General features: G+C 42.2%; 1 protein-coding gene across 5 annotated transcripts in view; it reads right to left on the bottom strand.

Annotated features, from left to right (window-relative positions):
- The window catches only part of LOC148900243 (multiple epidermal growth factor-like domains protein 11), a 181,247-nt gene that overhangs the window by 26,010 nt on the left and 127,698 nt on the right, over positions 1–27,539 (bottom strand). For all 5 annotated transcript variants that reach the window (XM_088991836.1, XM_088991837.1, XM_088991838.1 and 2 more), the window contains 7 exons: positions 25,585–25,797; positions 24,714–24,888; positions 16,755–16,875; positions 14,076–14,239; positions 13,875–13,977; positions 8,817–8,963; positions 920–1,054 (listed from right to left, as the gene is read on the bottom strand). In XM_088991836.1, the coding sequence (XP_088847962.1) occupies positions 920–1,054; positions 8,817–8,963; positions 13,875–13,977; positions 14,076–14,239; positions 16,755–16,875; positions 24,714–24,888; positions 25,585–25,797 (1,058 nt within the window). The remainder of the gene's footprint in view (positions 1–919; positions 1,055–8,816; positions 8,964–13,874; positions 13,978–14,075; positions 14,240–16,754; positions 16,876–24,713; positions 24,889–25,584; positions 25,798–27,539) is intronic.

Genomic DNA, 27,539 nt, shown 5'->3' with positions numbered 1-27,539 from the left:
GCCATTGTTTTGATTCTCGAGCAGGGCAGTTTGTGACGGCATATCCTGGCGTGATGTCACGAACAAGGTGGCGGGACTTTCTGAATCTCGCCATATCTGAGCTCATTTTGTGGCAGTTTTGGGACACTTTAAGTCATTTTTATTGGGGTTTTGCATTTGACTAAAAATATCAGCCTGCGTGTTTAGGGTATTTTAGATGATATGAAACATTTTTTTGAGGTCCGTTAGGAAACGAAAAAATCTGAATCTTCATCCATTCACAAGGTGCATTGGATTTGGTCCACTTTTGAGAAAATGCGAATGCTTTTAGTTGTGCCTTTTGTGCGGAAAATACGGGACATATACATAGCAAAGTTGTGTATCCGGAGAAACAACTAAAATGAACGCAAACTCGCTGATGTCACAGGCCAGATTTATTTATTGCTTGTGTTTATGAAAAAAAGGCATGGGAAAAGAAACTTGAAAAGAACATGGCATATTATGTTGCAATTACAATATGTGACTTTACAATTTATTCAGCCCTTGTTTAAAAGTCTGCAAGCTCCAGCTGCCAATGGAGGCCGGTAGCTGTCGCTTGTTATAACCACGGTGGCCTGAAATGTGATTGCTGTGGCCGCCGGGAACATGATGTAAATATAGCATTATTATTGACTGCATAGTTGATCATTCATATTAACCCTTTCATGCGCATTATAACCTGATAAAGTGATAAGTTTTCCACTGTAGTAAGGGCTGTCCCTGAAAAGGTTCAGCGAACAGTGACGCATGCATACAAATGATGCTCCTTGCTATTTTTGTTCCTGCGCTTACATTCATTTGGCTTGTACTTTCTTCTTTTTACTGTACAGAGTATTTTCACTCAGAAGTATCATTCATGTTCGCCATGAATATATTCCAATTTAGCAAAGTGCACGCTTACCTTGGTTACAGAGGGTGCCAAAGAAACCAGACAAACATTCGCAGTGGCCAGTGACGTGGTGACACGCGCCATCACTGTGGATGCACTGAGGACATGACTGGCTGCAGCGATGCCCATAAAAACCAGGTGAACATGCTGCACAAGACACAAGACACACACACACACACACACGCACGCACACGCACACACACACACACACACACACACACACACACACACACACACACACATGCACACACACACACACACACACACACACACACACACACACACACACACACACACACACACGATTTGTTAAACAAGACTGTCGGTCACAGAGCAGCTCATTCTGCCGGGGCAAACTTACATTTTTGTCATTAAAATCATGATGGTCCGATTGTTCCCACCCATATTCATATCTTATGGTTATTGCAAATCACATATTTTTAAAATAAATGAAATAGCTCCTGGGTGTGAGCCCATTGGATGCATTGCTGTTGCTTAGATTGCTTTGCACCACCTGCATGAGCCTCACTAAAACCTTTAATTTGCTTGAATTGATGTTTGGCTAAGTGGAAAGCCAGGCCATGGAGACTCACTACCATTTCTCTCATGCTCCTAATTTGGAGAATTGATTAAACTTTGAACCAAGAACTCTTGAATTGATCTAACGATGCAGGAGGAATCAAGGGAAAGCAGGTGTGTGCAATCCATACGTTGTTTAAATGGAAAGCCAGGAAGAATGACTGATGATTCCACTCTATCCAAGTCCAGGTTTTCAAGTATGCAATTCAAAATACAGAACGACTTTCGGTCAAAGCTAAAATGGTGCTCTCTAGTTATCGTATATTGAAATGTAGATTGAAGAGTTGTTTTTAACCCTTTCATACACCAATCATGATAATCTGTAACCTGATAACATGATACACAATGTCAATTGTAGTACCCATGTGCCTGAAATGTTAAAGTAAAGTGGGTGGCCTTTTTGTTTTCCGCAGTCCTTGATTGCTATCACAAGACAAAGTGACATATGGAGAAGAATAGTTGTATTAAGTTCTTCCTGTCTACATGATATCTAATTTAAAACTGATTCTTATCTTACAGACAGTGTATTGTCGGTGTTCAAATACCTGACATGTTTCGGCATCTACTTACGCCTTCGTCAGAGTGTCACGGATGTTGTTGTGACGCGACATTTTTAGCTGGTGTTGCTATGGGGGCGTGACTTACCTGTCAGATCTGACTGGCAAGTCACACAGGTATTTGAACACCGACAATACACTGTCTGTAAGATAAGAATCTGTTTTAAATTAGATATGGGGAAGAAGTTAAATTTGTAAAGCATGTGACTTAATATAATAGTTGCAGTATGTAATAAACAGAAAATAAAATGACCATTACGTACTAATTACAAACCAAACCAAACCAAAACAAAAGGAAACAAAACAAAACAAAACAAAAGGAAAACAGTTCTTAAAAGAAGTGCAAGGAGCACCTTTTCTTAGTATTCAGTTTGCCAGGTGTTGCCACAATGGCCTTCTCTCATATACTCATTGATAATATTGTTGAGTAAATGAAGCATTGCCGCACTGACAATATTTTGAACAAAACAACATCTGTCAGTCTTTTAAATGATGAACCATCCATTGTTTCTGTTGTTCAGCTCGTGAAGGACACGGGCCAATCAGGTAACTCACTCCTTGGTCGTGGATGGCTAACACTTTTGGTCAGGGAATTCTCCTCTTTTGCAGCGCTCAGAACTGCATCGGTCCGTTCCAAGCAGGACAAAATTCTCCATGCAATCATGTGGCATGTTTTTACGGTTTGCAGGCACAGCCCCCTCTGTTTCAACAAGGTGGAAAGTTGTACGTATGTTTTCCCTTTTCTTGGGAGCTTCACAGAGTAGCCTAGAGTCTTGGAATACTTTGGCTGATGGGTCTATTGTTGTTGCATCTGAGACTATTGGACCTGGCGTAGCTCCATGAGGATACTTTGGAACCTGATTAAGTAGTGGGGAGCTCACCCTTGTTTGAAAACAAAGCCCGAAAACTAAAAACATGCTGAAGTCATCTGTAAAAGCCGTTATTGATCGAATTAAGACATGTAAACAGGGAATGGACTCGTTTTGGACTTGTCGGGTCTTCGTCTCAATATTGATTAGCTGTGACAAGAATAAAAGTGAGGCATGCTAGGTGAGCGGTTTGCACGTCTTCGGGCATAGACTCTGACCTTCTTCATGTGTACTGTGGGCTTTGCACACTATGTTAAAGATTCTCAATTGTCCGTCATTGTGAATGTGAATGGTTGCTGTTGTCTATTGCTACCCGACCATTGCTTGACAACACCTTCAATGCGTGTTCGCTAGAATCAACAGTTTCTAACTCTTCATTTCATTGAAGCCTTTCATTTTTTAACGGTTCTTATGGGCTTTGCTCTAGCTTTGACTGCCTATCATTTGGCTCTAACTGACTCAACATAATATTGAATCCAGGGGCCATCATGATTCTCATCCCTTGTGATTTGTAGAAGTCCTTTACCGATATATTTAAGAGTGAAATTCATCTCACGTCGACCGCATGTGAACCCAGTATTTGTCTGCCTGCGCCCAGATCAGATTCAACACAATTGTGTTAGACCAGATGTCGAACCTCGGCTGGCATTTAGACAGAGTTTAGATCGACTTTCTGCCACCAAATTGTCACCCCTCTACTCGGCCTATCTCCAATGATATTGTCCTCAATACCCAAACTGGTCTGCATAATCGACAAGCATGAGCAGCCTTTCCAGAATCAGGATAAAAATAAAACCAATGATGTTGCCTCTTATTTTCTTTCCTACTTTGTCAGATGATTCTTGATAATGCCAGTGAAACATTTATGAAAATAAATTGTGTGCTCACAAGACGAATAACATGAATTATTTATAATAATATCAATCAGCACAAACTTGTTCTTCAATTAAAAAATAAATAAATCTGATGTGTGAATCCAACTGGTTGGCATGAAAGAAAGTTGACAAGGAGCTGCTCTCAATCCTAAACAGGCAACCCTGGTTGTTCATTCACCAGTTGTGATGCAGGGAAAATGGAAGAAATACTTTAAAACCTAAAAAAAATCAACAGGAGCTGTGACCACTGGGTCCTGCCGGCACTGTACCTTACAGAGTTTGGTTAGCACTCTCTCACTTGAAATGGCAGCTCTTTGTGCAGACGATCCAGAAAATGCATAATTCAGAGCAAGACTTGCAAGCCATATATGATGGCTCTTTTGATTATTGCATCTGGCTCTCAGATAAAAAAAATATTTTCACTTGTTCTATCCATCAATCGATCTATTTTTCATGGCTCATTTCCTGTTTGGGCTGCAGTTGGCTTCAGGGACAATTTTGATTGGATGACATTGGCCTATGTTGTTTGTTGCCATGGAAACAGGTAAATCAGCCAAATCGGTCATTAGCTCAAAGCTAATCCTTTGATGAATAAAATGGCAAAAATAATGTCTGCAAGTATGGTACACTTCAGGACGAGTGTACCAAAGGATTTGCTTTTGTGGAGAGAACAGTTTTTTTGGTGTGTGCAATTTGCAATGACAAAATTTCAATGCAACAGTATGTGCCACTTTGATACACCGCATGCAACGTTTGCATCAAAATACCTGCGCAGGGTGTAAGCGAGGCAGCAGCAACTCCGCGTATGGACCCGGCAAGCTGACTTCAATTCCGGCAGTTTTGCTGGATTTTTAGCAATCGTAAGGAACGGTAAACTATTTAATTTATATACAGGTAACATCCGACTTACGACCGGCTTGACTTAACGACCACTCATACTTACGACCCCGACCGCCAGACCCTATTTTTTTAATTTTAATTCTACACCTGGCACCTAGCATCTCACTCTCACACACCAATCGACCGTGGTGCGGCCAGGACTAGAGCCGAGGAGGGTCGGGTGAACGGGGGTCGGGTGAACGGCGCTCGGGCGCGTGGGATCGCTGTGACGAAACGCCGCATCAAGCCCATGACTGGCGGCGCCGCCTCTGTGAGACGATTCGTCCTTCTTCGGAGCGAGATGGTGGGTCAGGCACGTCGGCGCCGCAGACGGCCGCGGTGTCGGGCCGCACGTCATCACTCAGGCCGGGGAGAGGGCAACCGGTAGAACACCGAGGACTCTGACCCACGCCTGCCCGCCCCCGTGGCGTCCGAATCAGATTGTTTGCAAGTCATTTAGCACCGAGTCTCTATTAAACATTTTGAATGGATTTCGACTCACGACCATTTTGACTTTGGTCTGCAAAACCTTCTCTGCCGGCCGAAAATATCTGAATCACAGACTGATGTTAATTATATTTTGTTAATTCTTATTAAATAATTCCAAATTGTCTTTTCCTTTCATTACTTTTCCGCTGTTGCACTGCTTCCAGATGTGTGTTTTCATATTTAAGCATTGAACCAATCACATTTCAGCCATAATTTGTTTACCAGGGTCAGAAATCTACCTGGATGCCTTCACAATCAGTTCTGCGGGCCCTGTCGCATTACATTTGTTGATCAAACTGTTCTTCTAACCAATCCGATTTCGAGTTGGCAACCCAAAACCGGTACCAATGCCTTCTTGAAAGGACAGGTCAACGTCAGAGTTGTCGCAAACTATGAGTGGCTAGTCACGAACTGAATAAATAGATATATCGTGTTGATTTAATAGCAGTATTGTCAACCCACAATGACTGAAGGAGGAGAAGAAATGGATTGGTTGGAGATTTACTGTTAAACCCATTTTCAAGACTGACTTTTCAAGAAAGAATTGACATCAAGAACGGTTGGTCAATAATTTCTGGCTAATGGTACCCTGTAGTGGACTTGAGTAAATCACACCACACTTTTTTCAGCGTAGATTCATTTAGACGTAGTACTCCTGCAGGCCTAGCAATGAAATCCTCTGCTCACCACTGATATATACACATACTGTATAATGTAATTCCCGCACCATAAGCCGCGACTTTTGTCACAAGCTTTCAACGATGTGGCCAATTTATGTATTTTCTGTATTGGCCGCCATGGAGCGCTCAAGCACTCAAGGTAGGGGTGAGACAAGGTGAATAAATGTACTGAGGAAGACGGACGTTTTATGTAACTTTGAGTGTGAATTGTGAATTTAAAGTGGCCCTCCAAGTTCAATGGGAGGCTTGGACAACCAGCGGCGAGAAATCGTTTACCAAAACTGGCCAGTGGATCCTGATAGCGTGGAGCAGTGTGAAAAAATCAACCATCATCAGCTGGTCTGCTGCATGACGGAGAGGACAGCACAAACTCCCGAGTGACTTTACCTCAGAATGGAAGTGACACAGCGACAATGAAAGAGAGAATGAGTGAGTGTGTGGTGAGGAATATCTGATGCTGTTCCAATCCGACACATAAGAGGAAATTGAGGACATCTCTCAGCAACAGTGCACATGTGTGTTTTTGCAACCCGCCCTGTTTGTGAGTGCTAACGTGTTTCTTCCATGTTTTGCTAACATGTTTCTTCCATGTTTCAGTGACTTTGTATGTTTTTGTACCTAGACCTTTTAGCGAGTGCGAAAATGTTGCTGCTGTTTGCCGTGTCTCAGTGACTTTACCGGATGTTTTTTTTGACCAGCCCTGTTTGGGCTGTGTTGCTACCGTAATGCTTGTTGTGTTGCTGCCGCGTAACAGACACTCTTTTGAAACAAAAGTTAAGGAATATTGTTAAAACGTGTTCTGTGTACCGTCTTTCTTTGTAAACATATCTTGTTTCAATTTGGGCACATGCGGTTTATAGACAGGTGAAGTTTATGTAGGTACAAAATGTTTTTTTCCTTTAATAATGTACTGGGTGAGGCTAATAATCAGGTGCGGTCTGTAGAACGGAAATTACAGTTCATATACACCATTTACTATATACATGTATAGAAGGAGCACTTATAGCTTTTATTTACATTAATGTCTGTCATGATCTGGTTGGTGACCAACGGGTGGCGCTGTCAACCCCGCCTGCACCTGCGCAGGTGCTGGTCGTCCCCATCAGTGGCGGACTGCCACGTTCGGATCGGCGACCAACGGGTAGCGCTGTCAGCCCTGCCTGCTGCCTCTCTGGTGCTGGTCGTTCCCAATCAGTGACACTCAAAAGGACTCCCGGCACGACCATTCGCTGTTGGGTCAGTGTTGTATGCAATTGTATGCATTGTGTATGCATTGTATGCTGTGCATGTGTTTGTTTCATCTTGGCAGACTTTTACTCTTGGTTTTTCTTTTGCTTTTTCTTTTCTCCGCCCTCTCAGTGTCCCGCTTCTTCTTTGCTAACCTCTTTCTCTGTATACACTCCTGCACCTCCCCATTCCACCACCAAGTCTCCTTATCTACCTTTCTTCCACTCGATACACCAAGTACTTTCCGACCTGTGTCTCTGATTATGTTCGCTGTAGTTTGCCAGTCATGTGGAAGGACCTCTTGCCCACCCAGTGCTTGTCTTACCTCCTTCCTAAATGTCATGCAAAACTCTTCCTTTTTCAACTTCCAACATTTTGTCCTCACTTCAGCCTTTGGTTTCTTCATCTTCCTCTCACTGCCAGCGTCATCCTACACACCACCAACCTATGCTGTTTGGCTACACTCTCACCAACCACTATTTCGCAGTCCCTGATTTCCTTTAGATGGCACCGTTGACACAAAACGTAGTCTACCTGTGTACTTCTGCCTCCACTCTTATAGGTCACAATTATTATTTAATTCACAAAGTATTTCCATTCTCTTAGCAAAGTCAACCACCATCTGTCCTTCAGCGTTCCTCATCTGGAGTCCAAACCTGCATATCACCTCCTCATCATCTTTGTTTCCTGCGCCAACATGTCCATTGAAGTCTCCACCAATTACAACCCTTTCACTTCTCGGGATGTTCTGTATGAGTCCAACCAAAATTTCTCCTTCTCCGCCAGCTCAAATTCTATTTGTGGGGCATAACCACAAACAACATTGAACATCATGCCTTCAATTTCTAGCTTCAGATTCATCATTCTATCTGATACTCTTTTTACTTCTAAGACATTCCTAACAAACTCCTCTTTTAAGATAACCCCAACTCCATTTCTCTTTCTGTCTTCACCATGATAGAACAATTTAAACCCTGACCCTAAGCTTCTAGCCTAGCTCCCTTTACACCTGGTCTCCGGGACACACAGTATGTCTACCTTTCTTCTCTGCATCATGTCAACCAGCTCTATACCTTTACCTGTCATTGTTCCTACATTCAAAGTTCCTACTCTTAGTTCTATACTGTTGGCGTTCCATTTCTCTCTTTTCCACCGGGCACACCTCCATCCTCTCCTTCTTCGACCAACAGTAGTCAATTTTCCACTGGCACCCTGAAAGTCAACAGTACAAATGGCGGCCGTTGTTAACCCGGGCCTCGACCGATCCGGTATGGGATTCAGAGGTTTGATTCACATATTTGTTTCGGCAAAATTTTTTACGTCGGATGCCCTTCCTGACACAACCCTCTGTATTTATCCGGGCTTGGGACCGGCACAATAAGACACTGGCTTGTGCCCCCTTGTGGCTACAAACACTGCGCTTCCAAAAAGCCTAAAGAGTTGAGCCCATAGAGTTATGATGCTTTTGATGCTATCTTGTCTTGCATTAAGCATTAAGCATACATGAACATTAGAGAAGCATTCTAAATGCCTGGTTACCTTTTCTGCCTTATGCCGTCAATGGTGGAGATTTTCTTTGCTGTTATTCAAGGTATGCCAGGATTGTGTTAGCATAGGTGAATGGAAGTCAACGCTCAGAATAAATAATCACGAGGTCTCAGTAATAACATTTGCACATAATTTTTCCAAATGAACGTCTTATTTTACTTAATACTTCAGTCTTTTGATTGCGGACCTATATTTGGCTCTCTTACTTCGTTTGCAGTTGGTGCCACGATAACCAGGAGCACACACACATGTTCCATCCTCGGAGGAGCACGAACCTCCATTCACACAGTTGCAGATGTAAGAACAGTTGGGTCCCCAGTGTCCTTCATTACACACACTGTCACAATGGACACCTGAAAAAGAGAACACAGACACACACGCGCACACACACACACACACACACACACACACATACAGACACACACACACACACACGCACGCACACACACACACACACACACACACACACACACACACACACACACACACACACACACACACACACACACACACACACACACACACACACACACACACACACACACACACACACACACACAAGATTTCTGTAACAAATTCAAACTGGGCTTGTTCAAGTAAATGGTTGGTGGGTCTGCACATCACCACACATCACCATGCAGACTTCACACAGTCAACCTAACTTTCGACCGCAGACTGCACGTAAAACTGTGACCACTTCTGAATTTCATAGGCCGATCGATCTAGCTGAACTTCTAAACTAATTTTGAGGAGGTTTTACACAACTTTTTGTGAGTAGTGTTCATCCATCCATCCATCTATCCATCCATCCATCCATCCATTCATCCATCCATTTTCTGATCCCTTTATCCTCACCAGGGTTGTGGGTGTGTTGGAGCCAATGCCAGCAGTCTTCGGGCAACAAGCAGGGTACATACACACTTACAAGGGTGCCCGCCAATCACAGGACAAACAACCATTTGCACTCCCAATCATACCTAAGGACAATTTTGTCCAATGCACACTTTTGGAGAGTGGGAGGAAACTGAAGTACCAGAAAAAAAACATATAGGCACGTGGAAATAATGCAAACTCTCCACGGAGAGCCCAAAGCCTCAATTTGAATCCTGTAGCCCTACACTCTGAGGCGAACATGCTAACATGTTGCCTACCATGCCGCCTTTCCTCTTTGTCATGGTTTGAAAAAGAAACGCCTGTGAAAAGCACAGTCTCATTGAGACACGGCGTTTCTGTATACATAAACTTTCTAAGACTTTGTGGTGGCTTCAGCCATCCACTCTGGAATTGTCTGATGGTCAGGCAACATCACCACCCGGGACAGGAAAAGACTGGAGTGCCTTGTCAAGAGGGCCAGTTCTGTCCTGGGCTGCTCACTAGCCTCTCTGGAGGAGGTGGGCAACAGACGGACGCTTGCTAAACTATAAGCTATGATGGACAGCCACTCCTACCCCCTCCCTACAGTTTTTTTTTATGAAACGGTTTTGCACATTTACAGTATACAGTTGACATTTTTATTTTACTATGCTTATAATACATGTATCTTATTTTCTATCCTTTCACCCCCCACCCCATCCCCTTTCAAATTGCTGGTGTGGACTGCAAATTTCCCCATTGTGGAATCAATAAAGGTTTTCTGATTCTGATTTTGATAAACACAGCATGGGTTGGATTCCCAGTCGGTGCCCCAATCCAATACCTCGCCACTGCGGGTCCCTTGAAACAGCATACCTGTCGACCTCTACGGCTCCATGCCCTTACAAACTGTCGTATTTTCCATTACAAAATACAAAATAATCGTACACCACATTTTTTTAGCAAACAAGTTTATTTATGTAGTTTAACATGTTCTATTGTACATGTGTTTCGTTATATCATTATGTACATATTCTTAATTAATTAATGATAAAATTGCAAGTGTTGCTGAATAACTACAGTGTTCTCGATTGTATGCTATTGTATGATTGATATGTTTTCCAGACTTCTACGTTTTTGTATCAAAATGCGTCTTTAAATCATAAAAACCGGAGGCAGCTACTTTCACGTCTTTTTTGCAAGCAACACAATACGAATATTCCACACCTTTCTTTGAAGCTTGTATCAATCCCTCGTATCGTCCTGACCTTCCCTTTGTTCACGTGTGATCGGAATGATGCAATGGGAAATCCCCAGGCGGCAGACGCATGCGCACAGTAGCATCAAACCGCTCGCTTCGTTTGCAACGAAAAAAAAAAGATACAGAGATGATTGATTTGCCGTTTCGTGATAGTCGGTGTATACCGGAATGTACCCATAATGGACAAATTTGCGTTTTTCCGTACAGATTTTCTTGTACGTCGTACACGTCTTAAAATACATAATAAATGTACTTTGTACGGCAAAAACGTACAGGTTGACAGGTATGCAACAGAAAGTGCATGCTGTGTACAATTGTGCCAAACAAATGACGCAAGTGACCAGGACAAGCCAAAAGTTACAGCATTGTCAAGATCCACTTGAATAGAGGATGTGGTCATTTTTCTGAATTCGAGATTCTTTGAACTCTACACTCAATTAATGATTCAGGATTTTCTGGTAAAGAGTCTACCCATTCTGATGTACTGCATCAAATGCTGACAATGTTATGAGTCCTTCGCACATGTTCCCATGAGCCCTTGCTGTTATAGCCAAAACAGTTAGACCTACACAACATTAGACAGACGTTTCTCAGCTGAAGATTGCTTTTCCACACACACACACACACACACACACACACACACACACACACACACACACACACACACACACACACACACACACACACACACACACACACACACGCACACGCACACGCACACACACACACACACACACACACGCACGCACGCACGCACGCACGCACGCACGCACGCACACACACACACACACACACACACACACACACACACACACACACACACACACACACACACACACACACACACACACACACACACACACGCGCACACACACGCATACACGCACACACACACACACACACACACACACAGCACACACAACAGGACAAGCCAGGAGAAGTGTGCAAATAGAAAACTTTTTTTTCATCCCTCCTCTAACTCAGCACATCAGCGGCTCATTAGAAAGTTCCTTTGACAGAAAATATGAGAGAATATGAGAGTGAAATGTCAGCAGCCATTATAACGATGCAGTTAATAAACTATCTGGGAGCCTTACTGTCGGGGCAAAGTACTTGAAAACCCAGCGTGAATTAAAACGTGGCAAATGACAAAAGGGAACTAGATACCAAACAAGGCCATTTCACTACTTTCGGTACCAGCATAAGCACAGTATTGCAGACGTCATCACAGCATCCACAAATACAATGAAACATGGCAGCATGGAGCGTAGTTGTTAGCATGTCTGCCTCAAAGTCCAGAGGCAGTAGGTTTAGAATTTTCCGTTGGAGTTTTTATGTATTTTCACTTGCGTGGGTAATCTGCCTACCGCCCTCAAAACATCCATCCAGCCATTCTTCATTTTTGCAATCTTTTAATGATCAGGAAATGTGTTACCACAGGTGAGGGTAGAAAAACGTAGATTGACAGGTAAGGGGAGTTTTTTGTCTTTCGTTTCAGTTGTTTCATCTCCACGACAGACCGGACAGACCCAACATCATTGCAGATCTTGCATCCATCCCTCGGTTGAGTCCCCCCCCCCCCTTCACTTTTGAACAAGATCCCAAGATACTTGAATTCCAATATAGGAAGAGCAGACGAAAAGGGGAGCTGGGCCCTTTCACCAAGATAGTTGAGGCCCGGATACATGTTTTTATTTCATGGTAGTGGCAATGTTTCTGTTTTGTAACACAAATTCAGATATCACTAATAATGTTCATCAGTAACACATTACAAAAAAACTGGAATGTGATTTGTGATTGATGGCTAGGCAGTGGACGACTGGTTAGCATGTCAACCTCAAAGTGCAAAGGTGCATGGATGGATGGACGGCCAGTCATCTGCAAGTGCCAGTCACTGTTTTACTAAGAATCATGCTCGATTACAAAACTGGTAGTGCACGAAATGAACCGTGAACCATTATTTTTTGCAACCTAATATTTATAACTCCAATGGAAGGAATCAAAATTAAAGCCCTCATTTGGTTCAAAGGCCAGTGCCTTAAGGACAACCAACATCACTTTTTTGTTTCCTAACTGACATCAGAAAAACGTTTTATAGCATCTAAAATGTCCAGAACATGCAGTATGATATTTCTAGTCAAGTGCAAAACACCAATAAAAATGACAGTGTCTAAAAAGTACTTCAATTTAAAACTGGAAGTGGCCAGTTTCAGAAGGTCCCGCCCCCTTGCCTTGCTCGGGAATCAAAACAATGGCTTCAGATTCGGAAAAGATGCTTTCTAGTTACTCATCCAGTTATGAATATGATTCAAATAGTTCTGAAGAGGAAAGCATAAATGTTTGCAATCGATTAAAGAAGTCCTCCCGTATCAATTCGAGCCGTCAGGACTCCAATGTAGCGTCCCAGAAAATGCACAAGATGGCGCCCAAACTCCGTTGGAAATGGGCTGATTTGTCTGCTGGGAATTTGTGTCAACTATTATCAAATAGTAGTCTTAATGCAACACACAACGATTCACCATCGCGTTATGTGCTTTCCTTCTATTTTCGCCATCAACACGGATCAACACAAAGTTTTCAGACCAAACAAAGTACCCAAAATGCATTGTGTGTCTCTTTCTCAGGTCAGGGGCGTTCCTGACATGACGTCACGTCCGGAATCGTCACCAACTCGAAAACAAGACTTCCTGAATATAGTCTTAAAACGTAAAATATAGCTACATGCGGTGGAATCTTTGTAAAATACGCTCAGTAGAAGTCATTTGAAGTAATTTTACAAATTATGGACACAACTTGTCCGGAGGTGTCGGTTGTCCTTGAAGACAGAGGTCCCCAACCCCCGCGCCGCGGACCGGAACCGGTCCTTGGGTCATTTGGAAGAATAAATAATTTACATAAAATGAAAAATGAAAAATTACCACTTGCTCATTTTTATTGGTGTCTTGCATTTGACTAAAAATATTAGCCTGCATGTTTTGGGCATTTTAGATGCTATAAAACGTTTTTCTGATGTCAGTTAGGAAACAAAAAAATGGTGTCGGTTGTCCTTTAAGGATAGTGGAAGAAAATCTGGCCACACTGACTTCAGTCTCTCGCAGATCAGTGGCTGTAAACTAATCTTTTATATCTCCTACAAGTGAGTACGCATTACCTGTCCATCCTGCGACACAGCGACAAGCGCCGGTTACTGGATCACAGCCATCGGCATTCGCACAGTCACATCTCTCTTTACAGTCCAGTCCATATGATCCCTCCTACAAGTCAGGAAGCAAAAAATAAATAAAATAAACTTAACTTGAGTGTAAAAAAATAAACTGAAGTGGGGAATAAAGTGAATTTTGTGAGTACGAACATGACATGGTAAATCACACAATTCGTCCCTCCAGCCTGGAGAGCAGGTGCAGGTTCCGTTCACAGGGTCACAGGCTGCCCCGTTGGCACACTGACAAGTCTGGTTGCAGCTTAGACCCCAGCTTCCGCTGGAGCACGGGATGGAGCAGTCTACTCCCTGCCAACCTGGACATAGACAATTCGTGACAATTAGTCATCTTGCGCTTTGTTTGCATCTGACGTTTTGAAAGCGCATTTTATACATTAATGACAGTCATGAATACAAGAACATTGATACAAATTATAATATCTAAGGGGTGGACGTAATCACACAGGGAGAAAAGTCTGTAAGGGTCACTCTGCACCTAATGCACCTGTGATTTTGGTCACGGATTATTGAATCATATTTTACTCCAAAATGTGCCAATTTTTTTCAATTATGTTATTCGCTGCCATTTCCAAATTTGTTCGGGTTTTGGTTTTTCTTGCGGGCAGTGCCGATAAAGCGCTGGTCAGTCCTCAGGTAAAGTTTTCTTTCCCTTCTACGAGGGGGCATCATTTCCTTTTTTTTCCATGTTAGCACTTTCAGCTTCAGCTGTTGTTAAAGCGCTATATGTGACATTATCCTCGCGTAGCCTTTCGTTGTGAGCAGGCATCTTTGTATTGTTCAATTATGATAAAATTCTTTTTTTTTAAGCAGACATATTAAGCATATTGGGAAATGTTTCAGTTTTCGATCAAATTGAGTTTCAGGAACGGATTATGGTCGAAAACCGAGCTTTGACTGTATGCTCAATTCTGTGTATTTATTTAATTAGTGACATTCAGTGTATCAGCTAACTAGCTATCTAGCTGGTTAACTCTTAGCGATCTAGGTGACTTGCTATCAAGCTATCCATCTAGCTATCTATCTATTAACTCACAGGTGTCAAAGTCAAGGCCCGCGGGCCAAATCCGGCCCGCCACATCATTTTTTTCGGCCCACGAAAGCAAGTCAAACTTGTTAAATTCCATGATGATTGCTAAAATCTGAGCCAAAATTTCATATTTTTGGATGTCAACCACAATAAAAGTTCAGATTTGAAAACGAGTTATTCATTAATTTTCTGTGTGCTCTATATGTAATATTTGAAGGGATTTAAACATTCTAATGAGTTCCCCAAATTCATAACGGCCCTCGAGAGGAAACCATAACTACAATGTGGCCCGCGGCAAAAAATGACTTTGACACCCCTGTATTAACTGGCGATTAGCTAGCTAGCTTTTCTCTCTATTTGAGTTATTCCGGGTTGTTGGCTATTTATTAGCCATCTACTAGCTGGCTAACTAGATTTCTGTCTATTGACTTCCGGGTTGAGTGAACGCTGGCGCGTGTGGCTTCCGCTGCTCACCCACAGAAAAACTTCCTGTGACTGTAAAGTGACCTTGAGAGTTTTGAAAGGTGCTTATGAATGAAATGTATTATTATTATTATTATTATTATTATTATTATTATTATTATTATTGTTAATGAAAAAGAGTGTGGCCCTGCTCATGGGCATCTTCACAATATTCTGAAAGGAGACTTGCATCTATACGACGAGTTGGCGTTTAAATGTTTTTTTTTTCTCTTCAGTGGGAGTGAACTGTCATCATTGAATCCAAGTCTTTATAGTAACATTATTCGCCACCTGTGAATTTTTGGGAGGTCTACATAAAAAAGATCAATTTCAAAGTTGTTCGTCATTTGTATCTTTTATGGACACTGAGAAATATTTGGCTGGGAATTTATCCTCCATTCTCAACCCAAAACCACAAAGAAGTCACTTGTTTTTTTCCCCGATCGAGTTATTCATCAGTTTTCTTACATTAAGATGCCACAAATATGACTTTCACATTCAAATTGAACAACTATTTTTATTTACAAAAAAAATCCTATACCTCTTTCATAAATACCACATGACATGAGAATGATTTGGATCCGAAAAGGAGACATCAGAAGAAAAAAATCTTTGCATTCCCTTGCAAACATTTCTATTTTCTCCTAATCATTGAAATCAGACATATTTTTTTCATATTTCTAAATTAACATTTATGTACATGTGGGTCAGTTTAGTTTCATTATCCTCTAATGAGAATGGCAGTATGTCGAATGATAGAAAGAGTCATGGATTGGGACTTGAAACGAGAATCAAGCAATATCCTTCACATAGACATTGTACACCTTCTTTGTTGCTTTTGCTTACCCGGAGGATGATCCTCAGATACATAAACATGCAATCAAAAAAAGATGTGTCTTCACCCAAAAATTCTGACCACAATCATTGCAAGGGAATGCAATGGTTTTTTTTTTTGCTGGGGAAGTGCAATGTTTCTTTAATGTCACCTTCAGGGCTCTGGAGATCGACAAATCTTTTGTGTAATCAAAGTGCAATGAATAATCGTCAAATATTATATTATATTATATTATATTATATTATATTATATTATATTATATTATATTATATTATATTATATTTGCATTGAAACTGTTTTCAAACCTTGAAACTGTGGCGTTTTCCTGACTAACTTTTTTACTGTTTTTATTTTTTTTTGTAACTGTTTTTATTTAAAACCTCAATTTTAAATATTATAAAACTGGTATTTATCCTCTGGGTAACATCAAGCTGTAAAAAAATAAAAAATCAAACGACAGTCATGTTCACAAATAGAGGCTAACAACCTTCTGCACAGATGCACGAGCCATCGATGTGTGAGCATGATATCTCATTGTGACAGAAACATGACGAGGTGCAGTTGGTTCCATACAGGCCTGCAGGACAGATTATAGAACAGTCTTCACCCTGGCAAAAATGCAGAAATACAAATCAATGATGAACAGAGTGCATATATAGCATGCTTATGCATAGGATACAGTCATTAATTTAGTAATTTTCTAGCATTCATCCCACTCATAATTACAGAAAAGCTGAAAGCTATCCCATTTGACATCAGGCAAGAAGAGGACTTTATTGTGTGCCGATAAACAGTCAATCACATGGCCCCTGTCTGCATTTTTTTATAATTTCAAATAATGTACGGCATACTACCACTTTTATACGGGAATTGTAATCATTTATACGGGCAGCTATTAGCCAAGGTTGACAGTCAAGTAATTTTCAAATTTTCTTGACCGAAGTATTACTCCTGGAAAAGCTTGGGAGTATTCCTCACGATATGACTGTAGTTTTCATTTACTTTTCACAAACAGATGCCATTACACGACAATGCTACGAACGCTGCTAACCCTTGAGTCTCGATTGCAGGAATGAGGCGTCACTCTGGATTCCAGGAAAGACCCGTACCACGCGCATGCACAATTCATCTAAAGGGAGCTAACAGCTAACACCGATCCGATCGTCTGTTCTGTTTTGAATGAATGTTGAGTACTTGCTATTTTGACGATTTTTCATTTCTTGTTTTTATTGGAAACCGTAATTTTCATTATTAACCCGTAACCCGGAATGGGATAATGAAAACCGTAGTTTTTTACGGCAAAAGTCCAAGATGGCGCCTGAGTAGGCAGCCGTCAGCAAGTGCTCTCCTGAGCCTTGCTTTTTTTTGTTTTTGTCTTGTTTTTGTGTTTTCTTTTGTCACTTTGTGTTGTTGTGTGTCGTGTGGAATTGATACAGATTGTTTTTCAGCATTTTTGGCCAGACATTCATCAAGGAGGAGACTATGGTGAGTCTTTTCGGCAGCACAAATATGCCAGTACTGTTTTTAAGTGGGTGGAATGTCGGTACCATTTCACTGTCATCGCTGGACAGCTCTGGGGCCATTGTACTTTTTTTGAGCCTGCAATGGGGCTGGGTGGATGCATGGCTTGAGGAGCCCGTGATGAGACGAAAGGAGGGTCAGTGAGTGCCGATGCGTATGTGGAACTGTTGCGGCGTGGAATCGAAGCGGATTTACATGGGACAGGAGATCTGAGACAATCTCTTTTCGTCAATTAGAAGCTACAGCTTCGTGTTTGCTTTCAACATATAGCTTGTAGTCGACGAGTACGATCCACCATGACATCCATGAACCACTGGTGAAAAGGATGTTTTGATCCTCACCTCTTTCATCTAGAACTGCTTCATGTAACAAAGAGGGTACAGAAAGTGCTTACGAATGAATGACTCTCTGTGTCTTTGTGTTGTGATAGTTGTTATTTACAGTAAAGTCTCGTTACATAGATATCAGTTATATCGATAGTACTGCTTATTCACTCACTCACTCACTCACTCATCCCATGGCCTAGAAGGCCGTAGGGGTGACATGATGGACGTCTGGGCAGTCAGAGATCTCCAGCGCTCTCGGTCTTCAGCAGTTCGTAGCAGGGTGTGGAAGCTGCAGCCTGTCCATTCCTTAATGTTGTCCATCCAGCTCTTCCTCTGTCTTCCTCTTCTCCGCTTCCCTTCCACTGTCCCCTCCAGGATAGTTTTGGATAGTGAGGTATGCCTTATAACGTGGCCAAACCAGGCCATTTTACGAAGTTTCACCATTGAGAGTACAGGCTCTTGTTCTCCAGAAAGGGTGGTGACTAGCTGTCTGACGTAGTCATTTGTCCGGTGTTCCCTGTAGGATATATTGAGCATCCTTCTGTAGCTCTTATGCTCAAACGCCTTGATCCTGCGCTCCGTGTCTGCTGTAAGTGTCCAGCTCTCACAGCCGTATAACAAAGTGGAGAGTACTAAAGACTTGTACAGCCTGACCTTCACTGCAAAGCCAATGGTATTGCTCCTCCAAATTCTGGCCAGTCTTGTCATGGCTGATGTTGCTATTGCAATTCGTGATTTAATCTCCTTTGTGGAGCTGCCATCCTCACTCACAAAGGACCCAAGGTATTTGAAATCCTTCACCACTTCTAGGGTCTGCCCGTTCATCGTGATTTTTGTTGGTGTTGTTTTATTGTAGCTATTGACCAGTATCTTGCTTTTCTCTGCGCTTATTTGCATACCGTAACCCCTCGCTACCTTTTTCAGTCTGGTGGTAAGCTCCTGGAGTTCTGCTTCGCTTTTTCCCATCAGATCTATGTCATCAGCGAACCGGAGGTTACAGATGGGTCTTCCTCCGATGGATATGGAGGTGTGAAACTCTTCCAGGGCCTCATCCATGATGTTTTCCAGAAAGATGTTGAATAGGACGGGGGACAGAAGACAGCCTTGTCGGACACCGATAGATGTTTTGAAAAGTTCTCCCATGGTGTTGTTCATGAGAACTGCATTGCTTGAGTTGATGTAGAGTGACTGAATGACCTGGATGAGATTCTTGTTGAAGTTGTAGTTTCGGAGCACCTGCCACGGCCCCTCATGGCACACCCTGTCAAAGGCTTTTTTAAAGTCGATGAAGTTGTGGAACAGGCCATGTTGATGCTGGAGGTGTTTCTCGATAAGTAATCTGATGTTAAAAATCTGCTCTGTGGTACTCCTTTTTGGTCGGAATCCTGCTTGCTCATCTGCGATAATTTCCTCTGCCCTACTCTTTAGTCTGTTCAGGATGATCTTTAGCAGCACTTTGCTTGCGTGGCAGAACAGGCTGATGGTCCTGTAGTTCTGACACTGCCTTGAGTTCCCCTTCTTAGGGATAATAACCAGAGATTGTGTCCATTTTTGGGGCCATTGCTTGGTTCTCCAAATATTTTGACAAATGTGTGTGAGTGCTTTAATTGTCTCGTGTCCTCCATGTTTCCAAAGTTCAGCCGGGATGTTGTCGATGCCAGGTGACTTGCCAATCTTCCTTTGCGGCGTCAGTGATTACGTTCTGGTTGGGTTTTATTTTGAGGTTGTAGAGTTCCTGGCAGTACTCTGTCCATCTTCTGATTACTGCTGTCTTTTCGGTTAGCAGAGCACCGTCCCCATCTTCTATTATTGTTGCAGTGTTTTGCTGCGTCTTTGTCAAAGCCTTCAATGTGGCGTATGCTGCTTTACTGTTGCCCTGTCGTATACCTGTGTCTATTTTTTCACACTGCTCTGTGATCCACTTCTCCTTTGTTTCCCTCATCTTCTTTTTAATATGTTTGTTCATCATAGTGTGCTGTTTCGCAGCCTCTGAGTCATCCTTCTTGGTCCTTTTTAGTGTCCTTCTGTGGTCACACAGATCAAGGATGTCATCTGTGACCCACGGTTTCTTCTTCTTCCTATACTTCCCTAGTACTTCAGTCGCCTTTTCCACAAATATGCTCTCCATAGCGTCTGTCAGTGCTTATTACGATACTATTTTCATTTCCCAGCAAATTTCTAGTCTTTTATGATATAATTAGTTCCGGTTAGTACAATACCCGGTTATTACGATAATCCGGTTGCTATGATGCCCTTTTCATCTCCCGTCAGCCAATTTGGTCTGCTTATCCATCCATCCATTTTCCGTACCGCTTATTCATCATTAGGGTCGCGGGGGGTGCTGGTGCCTATCTCAGCTGTCTTCGGGCACGAGGCGGGGGACACCCTGAATTGGTTGCCAGCCAATCGCAGGGCACACAAAGACGAACAACAGTCACTCTCACACTCACACCTAGGGACAATTTGGAGTTTGTCAATCTGCCTGCCATGCATGTTTTTGGAGAGTGGGAGGAAACCGGAGGACCCGGAGAAAACCCACGCGGGTCCGGGGAGAACATGCAAACTCCACATAGGGAGGCCAGACTGGGACGCGAACCGGCAACCTCTGCACTGTGAAGCCGTTGTGCTAACCACTCAACTACCGGGACGCCCCTGGTCTGCTTATATCGATACAAAAGCAGCTTAAAGCTGAATCAATATTTGCTTAAGGATTTCAATACCACCATTAGCGAAATCTGTAAACGGCATATTGTTTGGTTTTCGGCTAACACCGTTGGTCACGTGACCAGCTTTCGTGCCGTGCGCAAACATGACGGGTACCGATAAGTTAAAACTCATTGTTATCGGGAAAGCAAACAAACCAAGGTGCTTCAGTGGCGTGAAGAGTTTGCCGGTCACCTACAAAGAATAAGAATAAGTACTGTAAACGTTGCAGTTTTTGCTTTCCATACATGTATTTAATTGTGTTGTATTCAGATAGCTTTTTATCACTTGCAATAATCACTGTTTTTCATATGTACATACTGGCATTCGTGGTTTCTGTCGTGTGTATCGAACAATGCCGAGTGCATTATTGAATATTTACTCAGAGTCACTATTGCAAGAGTGCGTTATGAAAATAATAAATGACGTTTTTATTTAATGCATACATTTATTTTTCACTTCACTAAAGTACAAAAGCATGCTAGATACGCAGTCCATGAACTCAAGGAGAAAATTAAACGCCATGTCAAAGATGCCCACTTTTAATGCAGTTCGCAGTGCGCAGGATCAGTTATATCAATAGTTCGGTTTTATTGATATTTTTTCCGACTCCCGATAATATCTATATAACGAGACTTTACTGTAGTTTTTTTTATTCTTTTCACTTCATGATGGCGCCACAAAAAATACCCCATTCCACACTAACCATACAGCCCCTCTCTGTCACACCCATAAATCTGCGGTTGTAGAATCACCCCTGCTGATATTCATCCGAAATAATAATTCCCACGGATGGAGTGTATTTGGCTGTGGCCTTAAAGCGTAATTTCTCATTGGGGAGAAATGGCAAAAATGTGTACAGAATGTAATTGGTTTGCACCCCCCACCCCACACTTGCACCTTCATCAAAAAGCAAAATAGCTGACAAGGATCAAAGTTCGTGGAGTCCAGCACCCACAGGGAATCTGGTTCTTGTCCTGCCGAGTATGCAAAAAACAGCTCTCTCTGCAGCTCCACGTTAGTGCTATGGCACGTCCCAACAGAGCACCACAAGGGACATCGTGCACAGAAATTTCATGAGGTAGGATTCTTCAGTCATTCTTGTTGTTTGCAGGGAGAAAAGAGCAACTTTGTGTTTTCATGACCATTTGCTTATTGTGTTTTGGAGCATGAAAATACAAATTTGAAGTGTGAATGGAAGTGTTGAAGCAAGAGTAGAAATTACTTTGGGATTGCTGTAAACTGCCGCTGCTCACCCGCAGATAAAATATCCTGTGACTGTAAAGTGTCCTTGAGAGTTTTGAAAAGCGTTTATAAATTATTATTATTATTATTATTATTATTATTATTATTATTATTATTATTATTATTATTATTATTATTGGCTCTCACAACAGCCATAAACCTCCTTTTTTGGTCATCCTCTCTGTCATTTCAAGGCTCAGCACTGTTCTCCCAATATATTCACCCTCTCTCCTCTGGACATGTCCAAACCATCTCAGTTTGGCCTCTCTGACTTTCTCTCCAAAATCTCTAATATGAGTCGTCCCTCTGATGTACTCAATTCTGATTATAGCCAACCTGGTCACTCCAAAAGAAAACCCCAACATCTTTATCTCTGCTACCTCCAGCTCTGCTTCCTGTCTTTTCGTCAGTGGCACTGCCTCCAGTCCAAACATCATGGCTGGCCACAGTTTCATGACTGGCTACGGTTTTATAAACATTCCCTTTCATCCTCACTGAAACTCTTGGATCACATATCACACCTGAAATTTCTCTCCAGCCGTTTCAGCCTGCCTGATATGGAGCTTCTTCACCTCTTTTGCACACTCTCCATTGCTCTGGACAGTTGACCCAAGTGCTTAAAATCATCCACCTTCTTTATCTCTGGTCCTCGTAACCTCACTCTTGTATGTATTTGGGTCCCTCTCATTCACACACATATATTGTGTCTTGCTGCAACTGATCTTCATTTTCTCCTCCTCCTGTTCCCTGTTCTCGCTACAGATGACAATGTCATCTGCAAAACATCATTGTCCAAGGAGATTCCTGTCGAACATCGTCTGTCAGCCTGTCCATCACCATAGCAAGTAAGAAGGGGCTCAAAGCTAACACGTGGTGAAATCCCACCTCTACTTTGAATTTCTCCGTCACACCGACAACACGCCTCACAACAGTCATCGTACATGTCTTGCACCACTCTGACATACTTTTCTGTCACTCCAGACCACCTCATACAATACCAAAATTCTTCTCTGGGCACCCTTTCACACGCTTTCTCTAGATTTACAAAGACACAATGCAGTTCCCTCAGACCTTCTCTGTACTTCTCTATCAGCATTCTTAAAGCAAACACTGCATCTGCCGTACTCATGTTTGGCATGAAACCATACTGTTCTTCATTAATGCTCACTTCTGCTCTTAGTCTAGCTTCAACTACTCTATCCCATACTTTCATTGTATGGCTCATCAACTTTATTCCTCTGTAGTTACTATAACTCTGCACACCTCCGTTGTTCTTAAAATGGGCACCAGTACACTTCGTTTCCATTCTTCAAGCATTTGCTCTGCTCACCATCTAAGATCTTGTTGAACAACCCACTCAGGATCACCACTAAGCACCTCTCCTAGATACTTCCATACCTCGATTGGTAAACCATCAGGCCCGAGTGCCTTTCCACCCTTCATCCTCTTCAGCGCCCTCCTCACTTCATCCTTCCGAATTTTTGCTACATCTTGGTCTACAACAGTCACATCTTCTTCACTTTGTTCCTTCTCGTTTTCCTCATTCATTAATTCTTCAAAGTACAGTGAACCCTCGTTTATCGCGGGAGATACGTTCCAAAAATAGCCCACGATAGGTGAAATCCGCGAACTATAATGTAGTCATTTGTCATTATTATTGGTAGTTGTTGGCACTCTTTCTTTTTTTTAACAAGAAGATTTTTCTAAACCGACATGGCCCAATTTCTAGAAGCAGGATTCTCCATGAGCTGTTCAAAGGCAGTGTGTTTGATTTTATTCTGCTTTGTTTGCAGTGTTGTTTGCACATTTGCATGCCAATAATAAAAAAAAAAGTTTTTTCCCCTGAAAAAAAATCTGTGATGCACTGAAGCCGCTATAAGTGAACTGCGAAGTAGTGAGGGATCACTGTATGCTTTCCATCTTGCCATCACACTACTGGCACCTGCTAATACATTGCCATATCTATCCTTAATCACCCTAACCTGCTGCACGTCCCTACAATCCTTGTCTTTCTGTCTCACCAACCTGTAAAGATCAGTCATTCCTTCCTTGCTGTCCAGCCAAGCAGACAAGTCATTGTAGGCCTCTTGTTTTGCCTTTGCCACCTTTATTTTCACCGTGTGCTGCATCTCCCTGTACTCCTGTCTACTCTCTTCAGTCCTCTCGGTGTCCCATTTCTTCTTTGCTAACCTCTTTCTCTGTATACACTTCTGCAGTTGAAATACCCAATACTTTCTGACCTGTCTCTCCGATTGTTTTGTAAATATAACCATAACTATTAAAAATGAAGATGGAAATAAAAACATATGTTTTCCCTCTTCTTTATGTTATCAGTGTTTGGCTAGTGAATAGTTTGAGGAGTGAGTACCCTACCTGTGACGCAAAAATCACATATGACCCTGACAAGGACAAACGGTACTTTAATAAACATGTTGAAATAGTCTTCTGTACAAATGTACAACACCAGCCAAATGTTTGGACACTCTTTCTCATGGTATCACATGATCGGATGTCTCCAGATATATTTCACTGGTACCTAAAAACAGAATGTCTCTACTTTTAATGGCACTAGAATCATAGCAGCAGAGTAATTAAACAAATGGACTCAACTACTCCTTACAAAAGGATATCTCTTAAATGTCTGCACTCACGATATATCCAGGGGCACACATGCACGTGCCAGTAATGCCGTCACAGTCTGCTCCGTTGGCACAGGCACACATTTCTTTGCAGCCTTCACCATAGTAAGCAGCTGGACAGGTCTCGTTGCAGAACAGTCCAGTCCATCCCGCTGCACATGTGCATTCTCCTGACAAAGGGTGACAGCTAGAATCAAAAGTATTAGAAAGAAGGGGAGAAACATTTATTACAAGCTGATTACATTGAATGAGGAAATTGCTGCTGTGAAATGTAGATTTCTCCACTGCGAGACTAATGAAGGTAAATCCAATCCAATCCAATAGGAGTCATAAGTAAGTTCATGAACATTTTGATAATTGGAGATTTACATTACATTACATTTTTATAAAGACATTTTTATTCTTGTGTGTTTCTTTCAAGCAATCTCCAAATTTAAAGATTGAGGCTTAAGGTCAGGAAAGGAACTGGAGTCATTGAGCATTTTTTTTCTTTTGATATAATTTTGGTGGATGTTGTTTTGGGCAACATATGTAAGCCAGTAAATTGTTTGGCTTTCACTTCCCTTACTGTGTCCTTGAACAAGTTATTCCAGATGCAGCGTTAGTAATGCAAAGAAATTCCACGGAGGCTTTGCCACCCTATTCATCAAGTTCCTTTTTTTCATTATCTTTCCTATTATTTTCAGAAACTGTTGAATTAAGCTGACTTGCTATTCATCATAAAATATAAGGTTTAATCACTGTGGGCAACGTTTACAGTCTTGATTTTTTTCCTCGTAAAAAAAAAAAAATAATATGCTGAAAAGGAAATCAGTTGCTGCATTCAAAAGGCTTCCAAAACACATGTACACGGTATATTAGGATGCTTAAACTTTATGATCACCTGAGTGTGTTTGCCATTTTGCAGGGGCAGTCCTTGTCGCAGAGCAGCCCATATATTCCAGCTGGACAAAAACGGTCCTCGCAGCTTAGACCCTGAAAGCCGTCATTGCAAAGGCAAGCCCCGTTGATGTGGTAGCATTTAGCCCCATTCTGGCAGTCACATTTGTAGGCACATTGTGGCCCATAAGTGCCAACTGGACATTCATCCTGGCACCTATCATCACACATAATAGGGGCTGGTTTCAAGTTTTGATGTAAAACTGGTTATAGTGCAGGTAACAAATTCGTTGCAGGGTCACAGGTGAGCTGGATAATATCCATGTTACCTTGGGACTTACCTATCATTCACAGGGGACTGATACACAGTCATTCACACTCACATAATCATGGCTACTGACATAGTAAGGCTGTCACGTGTTTTTGGAAAGTGAGAGCAACCAGAGTCCAAGCAAATTCCACATAGGTGTGAAACCATGAATTATATGTTATATAATTCACAGGGGGCGGCCCGGTATTGAGTGGTCTGCACAGTGGAGAGGTCATGAGTTTGAATCCCGCTCCAGCCTCCCTGTGTGGAGTTTGCATGTTCTCCGCGTGCATGTGTGGGTTTTCTCCAGCTTCTCCGGTTTCCTCCCACGTTCCAAAAGCATGCATGGCAGGCTGATTGAACACTTCAAATTGTCGCTCGGTGTGAGTGTGGATAGTTGTTTCTCTCTGTGTACCCTGTGATTGGCTGGCAACCACTTCAGGGTGTCCCCCGCCTCGTGCCGGAAGATGGCTGGGATAGGCTCCAGCACCCCCGCGACCCTAATGAGGATAAAGTTGTACGGAAAATGGATGGATGGATAATTCACAGGTGCCCAACCAGTTTTGACCGTGATCGACCGAGATTTCCCAAACTGGTCTTAAGTCCATCACAGGGGGTCAAGGGGTACAGTATGTCTGCATGCATGCTATTAATATTCTATATTTTTGTGTACACACTGCACCCTAAGCAACCTCTCAGTTTCATATTCACAATAAAAAATAAAATAACAATAGGTCACCTTAAACCTATGATGGTGTGTCATCTGCATTAAGTTGTTATCAGTCCACATTCTGCAATTGCAGCTTGCGATCACAGCGGTTGCCTTAAATCTTTTTTTTTTTTCATTATTCTCATTCTGTTTGTTTCATGTACAATTCACAGAGGGCACAGGCAAATAATGGAAATTTGGAGCTATGATTGTAACGTTGCTACAGTCAAGAAGAAGTGCATCCCATGCAACTGCCTCAGGTCTTGGCTAAAGTAGGCACTGATTGATTTTTACAAATTAACAAGCCCCTTGCATCCATTTTATTTTTCTGTTTCATGCATTTTCAGGGCCAGTATGGTTGTTTCTTATCATGGCATGCATGTGTGTATATGTGCATGTCCGGTAGCAGTTTGGTCGTGGGAGATCGGTTGCTTGAAAAGTTGATCTTAGATCCAAAAATGATGGGCAATTCTGATATATTTCATGGAGTAGGATGTCAAAGTGCCCTTGTGCAAGATACTGAACCCACTGTTGCAGCTGAAGTAGCGTCATCAGTAGGTGAATACAGTAGTGACAGCCCATGCACCAATAGTGAATTAAAACAAATGTAACTTCTTGGTCGACAGACAGCGAATTGGGATACTCCACAGCTTCACTCTTAGGATCCTGTTGACATTGTAGGGATCCAGGCACCCCAGCCATAATGTGGGTGTAATTAAAACATTGGCTTTCTTGCCGTCAATAGAATCACTGCATCGTTTGGTGTTTTTGATTTTCCAGTCTTGGGCAATCAAGTAGTAGTATGTGTTATTACTAATGCCCTTTTGCACTCTGCTCGTGTATTGATCCATTTGCCGACTCATTTTGGTTGCTCTGATGCCTGATAGGGATTTCCATGTGGTGATTGTGCAGGTTATATCGTTCCCTTCTGGTGGTTCTT

This window comes from Hippocampus bargibanti, linkage group LG03 (genome assembly GCF_051943395.1).
Source record: "Hippocampus bargibanti isolate YZ-2025 linkage group LG03, ASM5194339v1, whole genome shotgun sequence".
Classification (NCBI taxonomy): Eukaryota; Metazoa; Chordata; class Actinopteri; order Syngnathiformes; family Syngnathidae; genus Hippocampus; species Hippocampus bargibanti.
The sequence above is the reverse complement of the archived record's forward strand: the minus strand, read 5'-3'. Positions and strand labels throughout refer to the sequence as shown.